General features: G+C 53.3%; 1 protein-coding gene across 15 annotated transcripts in view; it reads right to left on the bottom strand.

Moving 5' to 3' along the window:
• Positions 1-2,154: 2,154 nt before the first annotated feature.
• The window catches only part of DYSF (dysferlin), a 207,542-nt gene continuing 189,518 nt past the window's right edge, over positions 2,155-20,178 (bottom strand). For all 15 annotated transcript variants that reach the window (XM_054728122.1, XM_008147464.3, XM_008147462.3 and 12 more), the window contains 10 exons: positions 19,619-19,761; positions 17,511-17,650; positions 16,223-16,311; positions 15,878-15,973; positions 15,357-15,498; positions 10,735-10,834; positions 9,291-9,469; positions 7,429-7,538; positions 5,943-6,090; positions 2,155-2,425 (listed from right to left, as the gene is read on the bottom strand). In XM_054728122.1, the coding sequence (XP_054584097.1) occupies positions 2,387-2,425; positions 5,943-6,090; positions 7,429-7,538; positions 9,291-9,469; positions 10,735-10,834; positions 15,357-15,498; positions 15,878-15,973; positions 16,223-16,311; positions 17,511-17,650; positions 19,619-19,761 (1,186 nt within the window). In that variant the 3' untranslated portion in view covers positions 2,155-2,386. The remainder of the gene's footprint in view (positions 2,426-5,942; positions 6,091-7,428; positions 7,539-9,290; positions 9,470-10,734; positions 10,835-15,356; positions 15,499-15,877; positions 15,974-16,222; positions 16,312-17,510; positions 17,651-19,618; positions 19,762-20,178) is intronic.

Genomic DNA, 20,178 nt, shown 5'->3' with positions numbered 1-20,178 from the left:
GGGCAGATCATATTTGTTCTTGAGGTTCTCCTGCCCTCCCTACCCCAGGGCAGTGGGTGCCCCTTCTCTGCTGCTCCCAAAGAAGTAAAAATAACCATAGTTTCCTAATACACTTTTCAGAAGCCTCGGAAGGTTAGGAGTCATATGTAACTCACTGCTGTACCCTCAGAACCTGCTTTCAGACTGCCATGTGGAGGATCTCATAAATGTTTGCTGGTCTCCTCACCATCCACTCCCTATTCCCCTTCATGTTGCTTGGTGGCCTATACCAGGGAGCAGCTTTCACCCCAACTCTAAGAATAAAGAATAAAGCCAGTGTTAGACGGTAGCCCACCCTGATGAGGACAGAGCAGAGAGAATACAAGCTCTTAGTGACGTAGTTGAGAACTGAGATTTTGCTTCCATAAAGCCATTAAGTTCCCTTTACTAGTTTGAGTAATGTGTTCTATTACATGCAACTCAGGACAACAAGAAAAAGCAAATGAATGAATGAAAAAAAATTAATGAGTGGACATAATCAGTATCCCCCAAAACTCTCTTAACCCAGCTGATAGCTGCAAGGCGTGTGTTTATTTCCTCTTGCCTTCCTGTACCTGGAAGAAAAGAGAACTTTCCTTCCAAGCTAACCCCTTTCTCTCCTCCAGAAACTGGTCCCATGAATTATCCCACATTCTGTCTTGTGTCTTTGATCTTCCCTTCCCCGGTGGCTTCCTCCTCTCTACCTTCAGATATTCTCGGGTCTCCCCAGCTTCTCAAGCTCTCTCCACACCTCCTGAGGCCACAGCCCTGCCTCTTTCTCCCTTTCTCCTACAGTCTCCGCTGTAGGAGGCTGACTCTCAGGGCCTTGGCACAGGCATGCGCAGTGGGTGCTCAAGGAAAGTGCATCACCAGACTAACCTTCTCAGAAGAGCGTTGGACCCTGGTCCCTGCTCCGTGTTCTGGGTGAGGTGTTGCCACCTGGGTCCTGGGTTCTGTTGTCAAGGTCTCAGGACTTAGACACCCAGGTTCTCAAGCCCATGCAGAGCCTGGACACTGAAGGCCACTGCCAGCCTGACCTCTCCTGAAGAGAGAATCACTCAGCATTGGAGGTGTAGCTCCCTCTTCCAGGAGGGCCCAGGTCATCAGCCAGCCCTGTGCCAATCACTTCCAGTCCTGCCAATCAGGGGGGACCTGGCAGGGCCCCTGTCTAGATCTCAGAGTGCAGTCAAGACAAAGGCGTCTGGAAGGATCACTTTGGGGCCTTGGGGCCTGGGCCAAGGGAGCGGGCTCACAGCGGGAAATAGGAGAAGCTTCCTGGGTAACAGGAGAATGCGGCCAGCTGTGCTCCAGAGTTCCAGCCCCTCGGGGGAGAGATGTTTTCATGCTTTTTGCTTTTTCTCTAAGTATGTTCCTGCTGCTCCCGTAGATTAAGCTTGATTCCTGCAGGAGATGTCAGACCCATGGCAAATGCTAAGCTTCAGACCACAAGAAAAAGGTGTGTTTGTCCAGACCAGATCTTGAAAGAAGAATGAGGAAGCAGAGGGAGGGAATCCCAAGAAATCCCAAGACCAGCAGCCTGTCCTGTCTAGATAACTTCTGGCCCAACCCATTCCTTGGGGCTCCATTTGCATAAAGTGGAACTCCTTCTCAAGTGTGACCACAAGGTACAGGTAACTACTACCTAAGCAAAGGGCACCTGGAAAGGGAAGAGGTGATGCCTGAGTGAGGAAGGAGGGGGAGGCGTAAAGTCCTGGAGACACAGAACACACTGGGTCTTTAAGCCTCAAAGCCCACCCTGCCCCCAAGCAGTCTTGCCAAAGGATTCACAGTTCCACTCAGAAGGCTGAGCCAGAGATGTCACACACTCTGCCCCCACCCCGCCCATGCAGACACATGCCCTACACCCATGGTCGGCAAACTGCCGCTCGAGAGCCACACGCGGCTCTTTGGCCCCTTGAGTGTGGCTCTTCCACAAAATACCACGGCCTGGGCGAGTCTATTTTGAAGAAGTGGTGTTAGAAGTTTAAGTTGAAAAAATGTGGCTCTCAAAAGAAATTTCAATCGTTGTACTGTTGATATTTGGCTCTGTTGACTAATGAGTATGCCGACCACTGCCCTACACAGTCACACCCCATCCACATTCTAAAGAGATACACACACCAACACAGCTTTGAGGTTCCAACCATTTTATACTGAAATGCACATGGGCTGATCCAAAAAGGGTCGAACTGGGGGAGGAAGAAATGATGAAAGTGAGTGATCTCAGGGCTTGATGTTACCAACTCTTGGAGCATGTGCCAGTCCACCTGTCTGTCTGCCCACCCTGGCAGGACGGTCAGGCCTGGAGGTCTGGAGGAGCTCAGCTGAGCTGGGCAGAGGAAGCAGCCAGTCCTGGGCCAGGCAGTCCTCAGCTGAAGGGCTTCACCAGCTTCATGGCAGCATAATTCTAGAGGAGAGAGGAGGCAGGGACACGTGATGACAGCTGCAGGGTCTCAGGACTTAGACACCCAGGTTCTCAGGCCCATGCAGGGACGAAGCAGGGAAAGGAGGCTCATCTACTCAACCACCTGCCTGCACTCTGCCCTCAGCACCCTTACCCCTCACTCAGCTCAACACCACCCTCCTGGTGCCCTTGCCAATCACATAAGCCCAGACCTTCCTGAAATTCTTCTGGAACCCTCCCAGTTTGGGAGAGGGGGGACAGCTGCCTAAATTGCTCTGTCTTCTCCCCTATCAATCCAGGGCCCACTTTCATGTTCCAACCACAGCCAAGAGGATTCTGACCACCAGGGCCTGCCCTGGCCTCTTCGTCAGACAGGTGACCTGAAGGCATGACCATGATCCTCACCCCCTCCCACATGGACCCAGGGCTCACTGGCCACCACGCTCCTGTCCAGAAAGTAGAGAGAGAGAGAGTTGGGGGGCTGGGTGTACGGGGATGACCCGCGATGCAGGCCAGCACCTGGGATGGGTCACCCCTGATTAGACCCTGGCTGCTGTAGGACTGAAAGGAATCTCCCGCCCCACTCCTCCCCCCCAAACCATGAAAACACATACAACACAACACAGGGCTCCTAATTGGGACAGTATGTTCCCCAGCGCCGGCCCGGGAAAGCCAGCCCTGGAAACAAAGCCTTCCCGCCAGATCCGCTGCCTCCCCACGCTGGCCCTGCTCCCGCTGGCTGGGGGCAGCAGGAGGAACCAGACAGGCTGCCCTCCCTGTCCCCCTCCCAGGGGAACTTCCAAGAGGGTGGGAGACTAGACCAACTGGAGGGAGCAGCCCCTCAACGTAGTCCCCTCTACCAGGCCCTCTGCCCTCCCCACAAGGCCAAAAAGTCAGGTGAAGGTCTTGGGCCACCAGGTGATGGGGCAACTTGGCCGGAGAGCAGCAGGATTTGCCCAGGTTGTAGCAAAGGCCTGTCCACAAAACCAGTCTGCAGCCTCAGGCCCAGGCTGCCCCTCCAGCCCTGGACCTCTCACCTATGATTTGCCCCCCGAAACGCCAGCCCTGGGAGAGGGATGGTGAGGTTGGTGTTTTAAAGAGGACAATTTTCAGAAGAACTCAAAGGAAGGTGATGGACGCTGTTGGGGGCCTCGGAGACAGGGGAGGGTTCTGACCAGGGCTAGTGGCAAAGTGCCCCTCTGCTCTGCCCACAGGGCCCAGGGTTAAGGCTGCTCTAGGGACAAAAAAGGAGCACGGGCTGGAAGTGACTGGAAATCTTCTCTCCTCCCCCAGCCAGGCAGTGGGACGCCTTCTCCAGACCCTGAAGGCCTGGCCTGCTGCCCAAGTGCCTCACAGGGAAGGACCAGGCTGGCCAGGAGCAGGCACTAGGCACAGAAAGGGCGGTGGGGATGTCACTCTGGCCCTGCCCCTGCCCTCCCCTTAGCTCTTCAGGAGGCCACTGACTTGATGTGAAGCCCCCCAAGAAAGGTAAAAGGGCTCCCCTAACCACTATGCTAGCACAGCAGGTCAGAGCTGACCCAGTCCAACCCGCCCATCCTTATGCCAATGGGAGGACCCTGAATTTCTGGACCTAGACCCTCCTTTGTCACTTAGGCCCAGACAGTTCCCTCTGCTGGTCTCCACAGTCCATGTAAGAGACCGAAGGGATGGTTTTGTGTTTTTAACTACAAGAGGTGCAAGCTGCTAATATAGTAAGTCTTCACTCAACATCGTCAATAGGTTCTAACACTTTAAGTGAAGTGACATATAACAAAACTAATTTTTACCATAAGCTAACTGATAGAAACAAGAGTTAAGTTCCTCCAGCATCACATCAATGTTATAATGAAACTAGAGGCCCAGTGCACGAAATGCGTGCACAGGTAGGGTCCCTAGGCCTGGCCAGCAATCAGGGCCGATTGGGGCCTTCTGGCTGCCGACCCAGGCCTTCCTTCATTCCGTGCCGCCCCCTGGTGGTCAGCGCACATCATAGCAAGCAATCGAACTCCCAGTCTCCGGATCGAACTCCCAAGGGACATTTTGCATATTAGCCTTTTATATATATAAATAACTTTAAATTACATTCTCACACATGGAAAACCTGCTGGTGCATGGGCTCTCGCCAGTCACTGCAGGAGAGAGCTCTCCACACACCTCCTCCTCCTGCAGGACTCACAAAGCAAAATGCACACAGGCAAGTAATTCCCAGAGCAGACTGCCCGCTGTGGGCATACTGCACTTGACCAGACTGAGGCCTACGGTGTCCCTGCATTAGGAGCCATGCACAGACTGCCCTGCAGCCCTAAGCCAGTCCCTTCCCTTCTCTGGGTGTCTCCTTCTTTGCCATTCAAATCAGGGTGACATGGCCCTGGCCAGCATAGCTCGGTGGTTAGAGCGTCAGCCAGCACATCAAAGGGTCTAGGGTTTGATTACTGGTCAAGGGCACACATCTGGGTTGCATGTTCAATGCCCTGAAACCAATTGATGTTTGTCTCTCATATCAATGTCTCCCTCTCCCTCTCCCTCTCCCTCTCTTCCTCTCCCTCTCCCTCCCTCCCTCCTACTCTCTCTAAAAAGCAATGGAAAAACTATCTTCAGATGAGGATTAAAAAAAAAAAATCAGGATAATATGGAGTTGATTATGCCATCCTGTTTTCATATCAGTTTGAAATTTTCATTTATAAAAGTTTAAAATTGTTTGAAGAATATTAAAAGTCAGGCATCAGCCTGGTAACGCTGTGGTCCCTTCAAAGTTTCAAGTTCCAGAGATATTGGGGAGACAGGGTAGGGGGCTGGAGCATCTTCAGGGTTCCCCTGATGAGCTATGAGGACCAGGGAAGCCAAGACCAAGAATACAGCCCCAGATCCTCCCCTTTTGGGCCGTGCCCCATGGAGCTGGGGGGCAACAGCTGGCTTCTCACCAGGTGAAAGGGACCCCCAATGTACACTGTACCAAGTGAGAGGGCCACCTCCTGTCTGTCCACACACATCTTCCCCCAGGCCTACCCTCTGCAGGAGGCGGGACACACTGTGTCACGGTACTCAGGTGGATGCTGAGACTCTCTGCTGGCCCCAGCTCCTCCCTTCCTCTGGACCTCAGCAGGTGCCACCCGCACAAACAGAGGGACCTCCTTCTCTGTTCTGCTATCTACACCGTCCCTTCCTGACTGAGTCCCACACCCTCCTCAGGAAGGTTCCCCCCACTCCCCCTACTCAGGGGCTCACCTACCAACCCTTCGACAGCAAGAACTGTTTCCCCTTTTGGATTAAGAAGTCCCTAAGGGTAGGACTTTGTCTACCAGACTGGGAACTCCCAGAGTAGGGGTCATGTCTCCCTCATCAGACCGTGGGCTCTGCAAGGACAGAGGCTGCATCTCTCCATCAGACTGGGGCTCTTCGAGGGCAAGGACCGACTCTCCCTGAGACCAGGCTCTGCTGGAAGTCAAGAGCTGTGCCCCCCACATCAGACCAGGAGCTCCTCCAAGACAGGGCCTGTGCCTCCCCTGCCGGGCCTGCTCACCGGGAAGGCGTAGACGAAGATGCCCAAGAACAGCAGGAGGATGAAGAGAATGATGAAGAGGATGATGGCGCACCGGAACCGCCGCCACAGGATGAACTTCATAGTCTTGTACGGGGAGGTGAACCAGAGGAAGGAGGTGTCAGGGCGCCTGGAAGTGAGATCCCAGAGGTCAGCAGGAAGACCTACCATGGCTGCTTTCTCCAAGTCCTGCTCCCAAACCACCCTGACCCTCCACAGTCAGCTCCCAGGATCCGCCCAGCCTTGAGACCCCACTCCCTGCCCCAGAACTCACCTGCACTCCCTTGTCCTCCAAGCCTTTGCTATAGTGTGACCCCCACCATGCTGCCCTCCTCTTCTTGGTGCCACCAAACCCTATACACCCTCAGGGGCCCTTCTCTGCCACTCCATCCAGGACACCTTCCCTGCCACCCTCTTTCCTTCCCGACCCAGGACTTAAAAGACTGGAGATTTGGGAGCTGGGCGGAACCTCAAGGGACTGTCACATTAAGTGAGCCATGGCCCAATGAGCCCCAGATAAGCCAAGCCACCTGCCTAGAGACACATGGCTGGTCCACAGAGAGTGAACCCAGGCAGCTGAGTTTCTCTCATAACCAAGAACCTCAAAACCTGCCCCAAGGTCAGCCTCACAACTCAATGAGCTTGCAGGATTTTGTGTCGCAATAATGGCTTTTTAACTGCACGCCACTGGATCTCCTGGGCCTCTCTTGTCTTTCCAGCCAGATCCCAGCCATCCCAGGATGGCTCTCCCCCCTCTGCCAGCCCCATGGCACTTGGAGCAGCATGGTAATAAAGTGGGCCGTCTCTGCTAACTCTGACTTGAGCCAAACCGGCCACAGGGAAGGACCTAGCAAACAGCCCTGACACCACCTCTCCCAGCCATAGTCTTTCAGCCCCCAGTAACTGCCTTCAAGGCATCTACATCCACTTAGGAGCCTATGAGGTAAGGAAGACAAGGACTGGTCCCCCATTTCACAGGTGGGAAAATGAAGGCTGACAGACTGTTTGAAAGCCACACTGACACCAGGAGAGCCATGGAAGACAGTTTGGTCAAGGGAAAAACCTTGATCAGGCCCCCAGAGCCAATCAGATCAAGTGGGAGAATTCCAGCCTCACCACTCTTCTTACTCAACTTTGCTAAGACTGTTTCCTCACCTGTAAAATGAGATGATAATAACAACCCAGCAGAGAAGGTTCCATAACACAACATGCACATGCCACATGACAGCTTCCTCAGCACACAACCAACAGCTACCCAACCGTGCCTGCTTCCGGAACTAGCTGAGGAGCCCAGTGTTCCTGGAATGACGTCTGTCACCTGCCTCCTAACACTGTGTGGCCCTCTCTGGGCCATGTGGGCATCGTGACCTTTTTAAATGTTTCATGACCTCTGCAATAGATGCCTCCTAGATGGTGGCTACACCTCCCAGCTCCCCTGGGCATCAGGGATCAGGGCCTTGGCACTGACTTTGGGTCCTCGAGTTTGGGGTTCATGTTGGGCTCATCCCGGCCCTGGCCAGCAGGTCGCTCCTCGTGCTCACTCTCTGCTACGATCTCCAAGGTCATCTCCAGTTTGCCCTGTGGAGACAGAGGGACAGAGGCTCTGCCCAATGGCCGGGAGAGGAGCCATTGATGTAGGGGCCTATGATGTAGGGAAGACAAGGATTGGACCCCAGGACAATTGTAAGAGCCACTTTGTTTAATTTTTTAGTTCTCTTGGGTTGATCTGATCACAAAAGCAGTAACTGCTCCTGGTAGAGCATTTAAAAACTACAGAAATACACAGGCACATCTTCTTTCATTGTGCTTTGCTTACTGCGCTTTGCAGATACTGCATTTTTTACAAATTGAAGGTTAGACCCTCCACCAGCAAAAAAGATTGTGACTCGCTAAAGGCCCAAGTGATGTTTAGTATTTTTTAGCCATCACGTATTGTTAAAATAAGGTATGTACATTGTTTTTATAGACATAATGTATGCACACTTAACAGACTACAAGATAGTATACACATAGCTTTCATATGCACTGGGAAACCAAAAAGATCCGTGTGGCTGGTTTTATTGTGGTTATTTGGAACCAAACCCACAATATCTCCAAGGTCTGCCTGTGCAGACGAAGGAGAATGTCAGCCGTACCTCCACTGTGTGGAGACACGCGCTGTTAACACCGTTACGCAGCAGAGCTGGTGTTCTCTGCAAGTGTATGAACTACCACACTGTGTATACATACTTCTACGGCTTGCTTCTTTCACTTAGAAATATATTCTGTTTTACTGTATAATTACATATTCTTTAAAGTTTGCTTCGTAATGGCTGTAAGACATTCTATGGGATGGTTGGCCATAATTTGTTTCGTAAACTACTTATTTTGGTTCATTTAGCTTGTTTCCGACTGTGCGGTACTATAAATAATGCTGCAGCAAATACCCCAGAACCTTTGTTGTTTTTTTGTTTTGTTTTGTTTTTTTCATTTTAGCTGGTTATTTCTTCTGGAGAGATTTTTAGAAGTGGGATGACAGAGGACAAAGGCATAAATATTGTTAAATCTCTTGCTGTGTGTTACCGAATTGCTCCCACACGTGGTAGAACCGTGAGCACCCCGGCAGAAGTAAGCGAGGAGCCTGTCCGCATCTTCACCAGAAGTGAGCATTTCTGGTTTCAAATCCTAATTGAATAGGCAAAAAGCTCTCACATTTTAAAATATGCCTTTATTTAATTACGATGGGGAGTCAAGCTTTTCAAATGTTTAACACCCATCTGTGCTTCTTTTGTGCATTACCTATGCATGCCCTTTGCTCATTTTTTTTTTTTTTGAGGTGTTCATTATTTCTTGTGAATTGTTATGATTCATTATTCAACAAGGGTATTTTATTTCAAGGGCCACGTTAGGAGCTGGCTGACTGCCTATATTTCCAAATAAAGTGTCAGGGATTCACTTCCCCTGTAGAGGAAGGACAGTTCAGTCCCCTGTCACACCCCTGAGCAGACCTCTGGGCAAGAACAGTAGGACAAGGAAGGTCCCTTGTAGGGTCCTGCTCAAGTGAGCAAGGCAGGACCCCTGTCCTCTACAGGAGCCAAGGCCAGAGGGGTCCCAGCACACAGATCACTGTGAAGACCCAGGAGCCGGAGCACAAACAGCGTCAGAGGGAGATAAATGCATCTTTAGATTTAAATAGGCTTCCCTGGTATGTGAGCCTCAAGGGGAGGGAGGCTGGGAACTGGGAAGGGAAGCCGGCTGGCGCCTTGGAAAACAGGGAGAGGGAGGACAAGAGAGGGGGGCGGGCGCACATATGCTCTGGTGCCCCCACTGGCTAGTGGGGAGCAGACTTACCGCTAATATCTTCTTCTCACCCTCCTCTGCCACACAGGGCCACCAGCCCTTCACTGTTTTCTGTTCAAAAAGGGACACGAACCACTCCGGGTGGAAAGTGTCATCCAGCAGGTCCAGGGAGCACTTCTCCGCCGTCTTGGCGGGCTTGGGCATGCGGTTGAGATCCAGCTGCAAGGAGCCTGTGACAAGGAGGGGTTCCTTAGCCGAGGGTTTCTCAGTCACTGGCAGCGAATCCCACCCAGGGGTGGGGCAGGTTCCACAAAAACTCGCAGTTACCTCCTCAGCCTCCATCCATGGGCTTAGCCATGAGTCAGATCCCTCCAACTCCCTATCCATGCCCTCCAAGCTTCCTATCCATGTCCTCTTATTCCGTCCATACAGTTTCCCATCCATCTTCTCACGAATCCATATGCCCACTAACCTACCCATTGACTCGCCTTAAAAGAGCTCAACTATTCATCTTACTATGCACGAATCCATTCATTGTCTACATCTATCATCCATCAATTTTAAATTGTTTTTAATGTTATTGTAGAAAAATCTATTTGACATAAAATTTGTCATTTTAATTCAAAATTGATCACCCCTAAAAGAAATAGCACACCCATTAGCAGTCATTCCCCATTCTCCCTCCTTCCAAGCCTGACAATGATGAGCCATGTAGAATTTCCTATTGTGGACATGTCTTATCAATGGAATCATAAAATATGTGTCACTTAGCATGTTTTCAAGGTCCATCCATGCTGTAGCAGGCATCAGTATTTCACTCTTTCTATGGCTGAGTAATATACCTTTGTATGGGGAGACCACACTTTCCTGGTGTAACTTTTATAGTTGTGATGGGGCTGTTACAGTCCGGTCTGTTGGCCCCATACAAGGCTGTGTTCCTCCCCGCAAATCTCACTCCTTCGGCCCTGTGCTCCCTGCTTCCCAGGTCAGGGTTCAGCACACTTCTGCCCATCAGAATCCTGTCTGCGGCCTGGGGGGTGGAGACATGTTCCCTCGTTTGGTCATCACTCAGGCACAAGGGTGAAGAGTGTCTTGAGCCCCTCGCTGGCTGGGCTCAGTCTGCACCTAGACTGAGAGGTGGGGCAGGGAGGGGTGGAAGGCCTCCTGTCAAGCCTGAGGCCAGCCAGCCAGCAAAGGCCAGCGTATGTCTGCACAGCCTCAGCCTGTGTCTCCCTCTCTTCCTTGCCTGAGTCCTACCATCCAACGTGGCGCAGTGTCAATGCCACCTCTGCTGCTAGACCACCCTGCTGACTGGCACTGCTCTGCATCATGGACCTCACTCAGCACCAGGGACCAGGGACTCTGAGCTCCCTGCGGGCAGAAAGTAGGTGCACCTCCTGCCAGCCAGCCATGAATGGCACACACACACACACACACAGTGGGGGCTCTGGGGTCACCCCCAATGTACAGAGCGGTGCCGAGAAGCAGTGCTCACCCAGAAAGTCATCAAAGGAGAACTTGTCGTTGTCCCAGATCTGGAATACCACTCGTGCTGGGATTTTGCTCTCAGTCTTGTCCAGCCTCCAGAAAGCATCCTGGCCCAGAGGAGGAGCAGAGAAGGAAGTGAAAAGAGAGATTAGAGAGAGGCTGGTTTCTTTCCAGCCTAGACGGCTGCCTGGAGGAGGCAGTGGGGAGTGGGGTGGGGCATCCCTTAGGGACTTGCCAGAGCCAGGTTCTGGCAGGAAAACTCATGAGACCCCAAAGAGCAGGGTTCAGGTTCAGGAGGGTACTGTGCAGACTCCCTTCACACAGGTGGCTCCTTGGATCCTCCCAATTCCCTGATTCGATGTTCTCACTCCCATTTTACAGATGATGAAACAGAGGCTTGGAGAAGTTAAGCGTTTGCCCAAGATCTGACAGTTAATAATAATAATAGTAACAATATTGCATTTCTTATGCACCAGCCCTTTACCACTATGAACTCATCTATCTTTCCAATAACCTAGAAGGAGACACGCCTTGGTGCTGAGGAAACCAGAGCAGGTACCGTGTGAGTCATACCCCTGGGAAGTGGCGACCTAGGTCCACACCAGGCAGGCAGGTTTTAGAATCCAGTTCACACCTGGAAATCCTGCTCTGCCCTTGTGACCTTGGGGACAGAGTGGGCTGGCTGGGAACTTGAGGTACCCCACCCCACCCCCAACACACTGCTGTAAGGAGCTGACACTGGGGGGCAGTGACCCCAGCTCCTTCCCCACCATGCCAACCCACCCACCTTCTCTCCCTGAGAGCCTGCTCTGGGGTACAACAAAGCCCCTGGTGCTGGCAAGTTCCCCGCCCTCCTGCGGTCCCCATCCCACCACCTCCCTTGCACCAGGCAGCCTGAAACAGTGTCATCTTGGGTTTCTTCCCAAGAGGCCTCACCGAGCCACTGAAGGATGGGGACTGGGCATGCCAAGGCCTGGGTTTACCTTGGGACACACTCAACCCAAAGGACTGCCCCTGGGGCTTTCCTGCTCATGCCTGTCCTGTCTTCTCATTGTAGCCTCTCCCGAACAGTGGCAAGGACAGGGAACATTCTGACCAGCCTGCAGGTCATGGCAGGGGCCTAGACTGAGTCTCGGAGAGACAGACTCCACAGGGAGTTGGGGAATGCTGCTGACCACACGTGGTTTGTCTGGCCCTGGGTGCCTCATATACACAGCCTCACTGCCCAGTCAGGTCCGTGCCTGCTGTGTGGCCACCCCAAGCCATGCAAACCCACAGAACCCCTAAACCAGAACCATGACCTGAGCAATGGTCACCTTGCAAAGCACCCGGCCTCTGTCTGGACTGCTGCCTGACTTGGTGAAGGGGCTCAGGTCCCCAGCTGGGCCCTTGCCCCCCAGCCCCTGTCTGGTGCCTCCCCCTTTTCCGGGCCCCGGCCCTCCTGCAGGTGCCTGCCTCCTCTGGCGGGGCTTTTATGGCCAGCACCGCAGGCCCGCCTGCACAGGCCGCCAGCAGCCTCCATTCCTCCGGCCGGCCTGGTTTATGGGCTCAGTAATGAGCCAGAGGTTCAAACAGCCCCTGGTGGGAGCAGCTGGGCTGGGGCTCCAGCCTGGGGAATGGCCCCCCAGGTCCCAGGCGCTCATTACGCTCCCGGTCTGGGCCCTTTTACTAGCTGTTTATTTGCAGGGTGGGTGCCTGACGCGCAGGCAGGCCCCGGTGGGTGTGCTGGGCTCCAGGTGGGGAGCCGGCCAGGGCGACCAGCGGTGGTTCAAAGCAGCCGGATGAAAGGAGACCTTGTACTTTACGACAGTCTCGTCTGGTTAATGGGGTCCCTGGAGGGCCTGCCTGCCAGAGGCCCTGAACCCCTCGGCAGAGGGCTGGCTCTGCGGCATGACCGAGGAGCCCAGAGGCTGCTCAGTGCCCCCACACAAACCCACCCCGAGACTTGGTCCTTTAGCCCAGACCGGCTCCTTGGTGCCCCACTGTGTGCATGCTCCACTTGCTTCCCAGGGCCCTTTTTCCACAGAAGGACCGCTGGCTCTACCTGGGTCAAGCCAGTTCTCCCTCACGCCCTGGTTGACCTCAGAATCCCGTGGACTCTGTTTCTCAACCTCCTCCAGCCATCCTCTCCGGGAGCCCGCACCACACTGAATCCCCCTTCCCCAGCCCTGCCCACTCCTGCCTCTTCTGGACTCCCCACTCCCCTCCCTCCTCTCCACCCCGCAGTCCCCATGGGCCTCTCATCCTCTCAGGGCTAGCCCAGGCTATGCCACCGGGGTCCACCCAACTCTCCTCTTCCTTGCGGGTGCCTGTAATTCAGAGATGAAACCCCATCATGGCCAGAATGGACCCACCTCAAATTCTTACCTAGCAACCCAGCTGGGCCCTCAGAACTTCCTGGTAACCCTTCTCCATACCAGCAAGGAACCTGTTCTCTCTCCCTCTCCTGCTCTCTTTCTCCCTCCCTCTCTCCCTCTTCCTCTCCCTCACTCAGCATAATAGCTACTTCTAGCCTTTTCCATTTGCCTCAAGTCACCTGCCACAGTATCAGGAGATTCTCTCTCCTCCTACTTTGTAGAAAATGCAGAAGCCTCTGCTTCCTGCTCCTTCTGGATGACATCCCCACCTGTCGCAACGAAGGGGTTGTCCCGCCTCTCATTTGAGCAGGCCAATCATGTCTCAGCCTCAGTTTCCCCCCACACCTAGCCCCTTTTAGAGCTTGGTGAGCACCAGAGCTGGTGTGCAGGATGCCTCAGCCCTCCCTTCCCCGTTCCCAGCCCCCACTCCGTCTGTCCACAGCAAACTGTTTGCTTGGTTTAGAGCCCTCCCCACCAAAGGCAGCATTTGCTTTGTTATGGAAACATCTTGTGATAGAAGAGCACACTGAGCAAAGGCTAACAAGATCAAAGCTACACATAGGCTAGGCAAACTATTAGTCAACAGAGCCAAATATCAACAGTACAACGATTGAAATTTCTTTTGAGAGCCAAATTTTTTAAACTTAAACTTCTTCTAACGCCACTTCTTCAAAATAGACTCGCCCAGGCCGTGGTATTTTGTGTAAGAGCCACACTCAAGGGGCCAAAGAGCCGCATGTGGCTCGGGAGCCGCAGTTTGCCGACCACTGGGCTAAGCCTTCCTTGCCTGCACAGAACCAGGGCTGTAGCTACATTCTACTTTCTGGCAGGCACTATGCAGCAATCTCTGGGTGAAAGAATTCATTTAACCTTGTTTAACCCATATGTCCTTCTGTGTGACGGCTTCAGAGTGCTCCACAGCACATTCCGGTTTCTCGAGAACGCATACAATCCTGTGTGTCGAGTCGGGAGGGGATCGTGTGGAAGGGACGTAATGAAGAGAATTAGGAAGACGAGTCGGCTGAGGTACATTATTATTTCCCTTCTTTAAGCCACTCAACCACTCAGGAAAGAAAGGGGAGTCGAGAACCTTTGCAGCTTGAAGCCTCGAGCTACCTCTGGAAGGAAATCAGACCAGCAGAACCGAAATACCAGAGAGGTATTTACCATGTCGAATAGGAGAGAACCTTGATTCTAGGTGCCCTCCACCTCCAGTCAGCCTGGCCGCGAGGCCCTCACTGCCCACAGCACCCTCCTCACTGTGCTCTGGGTTTGCTTGCTAAGGGCAGGTGTAGAGCCACCAGGAAGGAGTGAGGGGACAACTCTTCACTTCTATTTCAAGAGGAAAGCCCAGATGAGACCTCCACTGGAAGATGCTGAGACACAGAGAGCAGAGGTCCTGAACCCACCCCTCCCTCTGGCTGATGCTGACAGCTCTCCCGGGTGCCTTCAGTCGGGTGAGAGAAGGGAGGTGGAGAGAAAAGGACAAAAACTTTGAGGCCTGGAAGGGCAGAGTCACTCCCTAGTGCCTGTCCAGCTTGGACAATAACCACAGGCACCAGGTGGGGAAACGTAGGAAACTAGGTAACAGGAGGAACTTAGCTAAGCAACACCCAATCCTATGGACCACCCAACCCATAAGCCAGGTAGGCACCCCTTGGGAAGCTCTACAGCAAGCATGTCAAACTTGCAGCCCGTGGGCCACGAGTTTGACATGCTTGCACAGGTCTGTCCCACTGCCCCAATGGTGGCCATACTGGTTTCCCGCCCGGACCCCAGGACCCTTCCTCCTGCTTGGTTTATCTAGGATTTGGAGGAAGGCAGTGGTTTTAGGATTTGGACTTAGCTACATACGATGGTTGTGGCACCAGTGTGGGGTGGTTGTGGGATGGCGGCAATGCCAGCAATGGCAATGATGGTGAGAGTGGAAGAAGTAGAGGGATGGTTTAGATGGTGGTGGTGGCTTTGGCAGTAAAAGAGCAGTGGGAGAAGCTGTGGCAATGTCAAGAGTGATTGGGACAGTGGTAGTGGTGACACTGGCAGTGAGGGGACAATGGAGAATGTGACACTGGCAGTGAGGGGACAATGGTGTGGTGACACTGGCAGTGAGGGGACAATGGTGATGATTATTCTGCAATGATGGCAGTGCTTGTTCCCACAGTGGTGGGCAGTGGGAAGGGTATGACTATGGCATGCCAGTGCTGGTAGTGCGATCACGCTGACATTAGAAAGCCCAGGAGCTACCACCTTTGGGGACAGGAGCCACACTCACCTTCTTGGTGATGGTGCAGACTTGCTCAGCTGGAAGGTAGTCGAAGGGGAAAATGAACCTCCAGTTAAAGCTGCCTTCGCCTCCCAGGGACCGATAATGCACGTCCGTCTTTTGCTTGTGTTCCTCAAAGCCAGCCATCCAACTGGACATAAACATTTTTAGAGAACATTTCCAATTAAGGTTTCCACCACAATATGCATCCTCACCTTAGGCAAATGAGGCGTTAAGAAGGTAAATGAACTTGGTAAATGATAAAGGAGAAATCATTCTCAAGAAATCTCCATGATGTACCAACTATGCCACAAACTTTTAAACATTTTAAACTTTCTCTCAGCGGACATGCTCAACCCAAATATTAATGTGGAAGAAGAAATCTAGTCGGGAAATAACTCCCCAAAGGCAGAGGTCACATCCTTAAACCCTCCTTCCTTTCTTTTCCTCCCAGTCCCTACACCAGAGCCCCCTTCCCAATGGGGCACCACGGTGGAGCTGGGATAGGTGGCAGGAGGATGACTCCCTACCCTTTCACATAAATGTCGCTCATCTTTTCCCCTGTGATGCTGAGGTCATCCAGGATCACGTCCTTGGTGTTCCAAATAATACAACGCAGGAAAAACCTGTGGAGAAGAAGAATTATTCAAATCACGTGGATTTCCCACCAGTGGGTGGGAGGTCTTTGACTGAGAAGCCAAGAAGCCACCTCGCCCAAGAAGACTTTGATGCTTGCCTGGCTGGACAAGACTGGGATCCTGTGGTCCGGGTGGTCCAAAGCCTAGCCCAAGCACAACCTCCTTGTCCCACCCAAGCTGGTGGGGAGCCATCCCACCACCCTGCTCAGCTCTAAGCCTGTGGCTGGAGCAAGTCACCTTTTGGCTCTCCGTGGGGTGATGTTGAAGGGAGGTCCAGGCCGCCCCAGGGCCTTTGGAAACAGGTCAATCCACATCTGCAGCTTCCCCTGAAGAGACATGACCCTGTTCTCTCACATCCTTCTCATTCAACCAACATCTATGACCATCTGCTCTTGGAGCACATAACAGAGAAAATTCAGGCCCGACCATGGAGAGGCTCACCACCCCATAGGGAAGGTGCCATAAGTGGAACCGTAGGGCCAACTGCAAAGGTGAGCCCACTGGCCCACAGTCTGATGACTTGGGTCTGTGCCTGGGGGACCAAGGGTCAGAGAAGGCTTCTTAGAGATGGTGCTTTCTGAGCTGAGACTCATTGTGCCAAATGGAAAAGGGGAGAGGGCATTTCAGGCCAAGGGGATGGCATGCTCAAAGTCCTGGGGGGTCAGAGAGCCTGTTTCATCATAGAAAGGCTCTGAGGAGTTCTACAATAGGAAACCATCTACCTGCCGCCCCTCAGTTCCCTATCTCCGCAGGCCACATGTTTTTTCTGCCCCCATCTTAGAGAAGAAGGAGCAAGAGTTGCGGCAAATTCTTCAGGGCCACAGAGCTAGAGAAGGCAAGAGCTGACATTTGGACATGGGCTGTGTCCCTCTGGGGAGCTGGTAGCCACAACACCAAGGGGAGGAGAGCTCAGTTCCAAACAGCAGAGATGGGGTCCTCTCCCGTTCTCCAAGGCACCTTCATGGCTGCCTCGGCCCTTCTTTGCCTGAAACCCTTTCTTTCCTCCTGAGCTCACCCACCCTGGGCCTGCTGTCCCTCTGCTCACCCTCCTGCGTGGCAGGACACCCTTGGCCCTCCTGATGACTGTTCTCTGTGGCTGCTCTGCCATTCTGTCACAGGGTGCTGGTCACCCTGTCTGAACTCCCCATGGCAGCCCAGCATGGGGCCAGCCACCTGAGATGTCACTGACTGATGATAGAGGAGGGCACCCTGAGGCCAGGCTGAAGCAGGAAGGCTTCGGAATGACTCATGGGAAGTCAGAGGTCTGGCCTACACGGAGATGAAGGAAGCAACTCAGCCTCATTCCCCAGGCCCTAGGGCCCGCAGGTAACCTGAGGAGGCCAGGCCCAAGAGGTGGCCTTGGAAGGCCAACAGTGGTGACCACTCAGACTGAGGAGGAACACCCTCAAGAAGGGGCTGGCCAAGTCCTGGGATCCCCGGTGGTGCCTCTGGGATGTCCATGTTGTCCTTGGGGTGGTGCTAGCTTAAGGTTGGGGACTCTGGGGCCTGATGGTTAACGTCCTACCTGCTCGATGTCTGGCTGGAGGGGGCTGTAGAGGGGCCGAGACTCCACATGCTCAGGGACCAGGCCTTGCTGCTGGAGGACGTGCAAAGCCAGACGCTCCTCCACTGGGCCCAGGTGTGGGTTCGGGACCCTGCCAGCCTCTGCCGCAGAGAGAAGACAAAAACGTTGCTGCGGCTGAGTGAGCAAGAGATAGGGCAACCTGTAGTCCTAGGGATTCCCCTAACCCCAACAGCCTCACCCAAGCCCAGACATACTTCTTCCAGTCCTCACATCTCACTCTCTGTAGGGGAAACCTCGCTGTCCATGGGCTCCAGGCTTAAACTCCAGATTCCCCATCGCCATCATTTCTACCAAGCCTCTTCTATAAAGCTCTTCTTCCTCTTTCCCACCCACTCAAATCCTGCCTGCCCACCAAAACCCATCCCTTCCCAGAAGCCCTCCCTCCCTGACTACTCCAAACTCTGAGCCTCAGTAACCTCTATTCCCAGATTGGGCATCTTCATGCTCGTAGTGCTATTCTCTGGTTCATGCAAGCTGTTCTATTAGTAGCAGTAGCTAAAATAACAGCACTTATAAACAGGAACCAGGCACTGTTCTTCACAGACAGAACAGGTTGAATCCTCATAATAACCCTAGAAGGTAAGTGCTACGATTATCCCCATTGTACAGATGACAGAAATGAAGCACAGAGCAGTCACCCAGCTGGTCAGCAGGGCAGCTGAGACCACACACTCACTTAGGAAAGGTGCATGACTGGACTTGAATACTCCCCTCCCCCTCGTGCTTTCCAGGGGGAGCTCCGCCCTACCCGGGGCTGGTGCTGGACCGAGTGAGGACTCAGGGATGGTTCTGACCCTAATGAGCCTGGCCAACCAGCCAGCAACTTAAACTTGGAGCTCCCGTGAGACACCTTGACTGGGGATCAGAGGGTTTACATATCTACACACACATACACACAAAGGTATGTATACTCAGGTGTGCCCATGTTCAGTCTCGTGTACACACACACACACACATGTTCATTCATCAAACCTGTCCTGTCCCCTTTAATAGGTGTCACTAAGGAAGCAGCAGGGCATCACAGAAGGACCACAGGCCCAGGAATCTGGCTCTGCTCCTAACTGGCTGGGTGACTTTGGGCAGGTCATTAACCACTCGAGGCCTCAACAGCCTCATCCTCAAAAACAGGCTAATGTGAGGCCTCACCAACTCCAGCTTTCTGGCTTTCCTTTCCTACCAATGTATGACCATGAGCCCTGGCCCCTGGGCTAACACTGCTCACAGACTAGCAGAAGGAAATGAGACCACCCCTAAAACAGATGCACAATCTAAGGAAAAGAGAATGGGGCAGGGCCTAATGCTGGCTCAGCCGTGACCTGGGAGTCAGCAAAACAGAACGAGAAGGAGGGGGTTTGGGGTGGGGCAGTCAAAGCCACTGTTCCCCTTTTCTAACCTCAGCACCAGCTCTGACATCAGACATCTCTGAAACCAGCAGGAGCGAGGGGCCAGCTGGGCCTATACACACCACCAGGGTGTCTGAGCTGCTCCGGGTGGGCAATGCAGGCCTCTGGGCACCTCGACATGCAGGAAGCATGTGGTGGGATTCTCAGGCATGAGCATTAGGCAGACCCTGGGGCAAGGTGTGGACTGCAGGACTTCCTGCCTGCCCTGCGGATGCTTTAGGTTCAGGATCTGTGAGTGGGAGCTCAGAATGGGCCATCAGGGACAAATGGGCTAGTGCGACTCAGGTAGAAAACTGTTTCTCGGGTGCACTGTACCCCAAAATCAGATCAAAGTCTGACTCCCCAAAGCCAGAAGCTGACTGATCCTAACCATGACCCTGACCACGGCTTCAGACTCACCCCTGCTCTTGCCTTCAGAAGGGCCTCATCCTGGCATTGGACTGAGCTCTGACCTTGGCTCCACCTTGACCTCTTATTTTTCCAGCAGGGTCACAGGTAAGTACTGATCCCCAGAGTACCAAGCCCATCTGTGCCGCCCTGCTGGTGTGGGTTGTGTCCATTTGGCCCCTTTATGACAGGGGAGGGCCAACAAGAGAGAAGGAGACAGAGAAGAGTCCACAGGTTTCCTGGTCAGGGGCAGCTCACCTATTTCTTCAATGGTGTATTCTTTATCCTGAAACATCACGCGGTCTGCCTGGTACACGGGGGCTTTGACTCTGTGCTGCTGGCAGAACAGGTGGAGGAGCTGGGAGGGGCGGAGCTGGTCCCTCCACTGGTTCGGTCCAGAGCTGAGGCCCAAACACAAGGCAAAGATGAGATGCTCCAGGACACTGATGAGGGCAGGGGGCGTGCAGTGACCTGTGTACCCACATGCACAACATCATCCACCCTTCCCTTTTACAGTGGGCACCCCATCTGGTCGTTCACTATGACTGGGGATCTCCACTTTACAGATAGAGACACTGAGGCCCGTAGATAATAGGACTTGTTCAAATACATACCCACAGAAATGGAACTTAGATGTTTCCAATTTCCACATTTAGAGAATCAGACCCAAATAAGAGCCAAGTTGGTAGGAAGTGGGCGGGGGCTGTCCACACATGACTTCACCTAACATAAATCCCCTCAGGGTCCAGCTGGGGCCCATGTGTCCCACTGTCTGTCTGCCTCTCCAAGCTCTCCTTTCCTCTTTCCCTCTACGGGTC

The sequence above is a fragment of the Eptesicus fuscus genome, chromosome 16 (genome assembly GCF_027574615.1).
Source record: "Eptesicus fuscus isolate TK198812 chromosome 16, DD_ASM_mEF_20220401, whole genome shotgun sequence".
NCBI lineage: Eukaryota > Metazoa > Chordata > Mammalia > Chiroptera > Vespertilionidae > Eptesicus > Eptesicus fuscus.
This window is presented reverse-complemented; position numbering and strand designations above follow the sequence as displayed.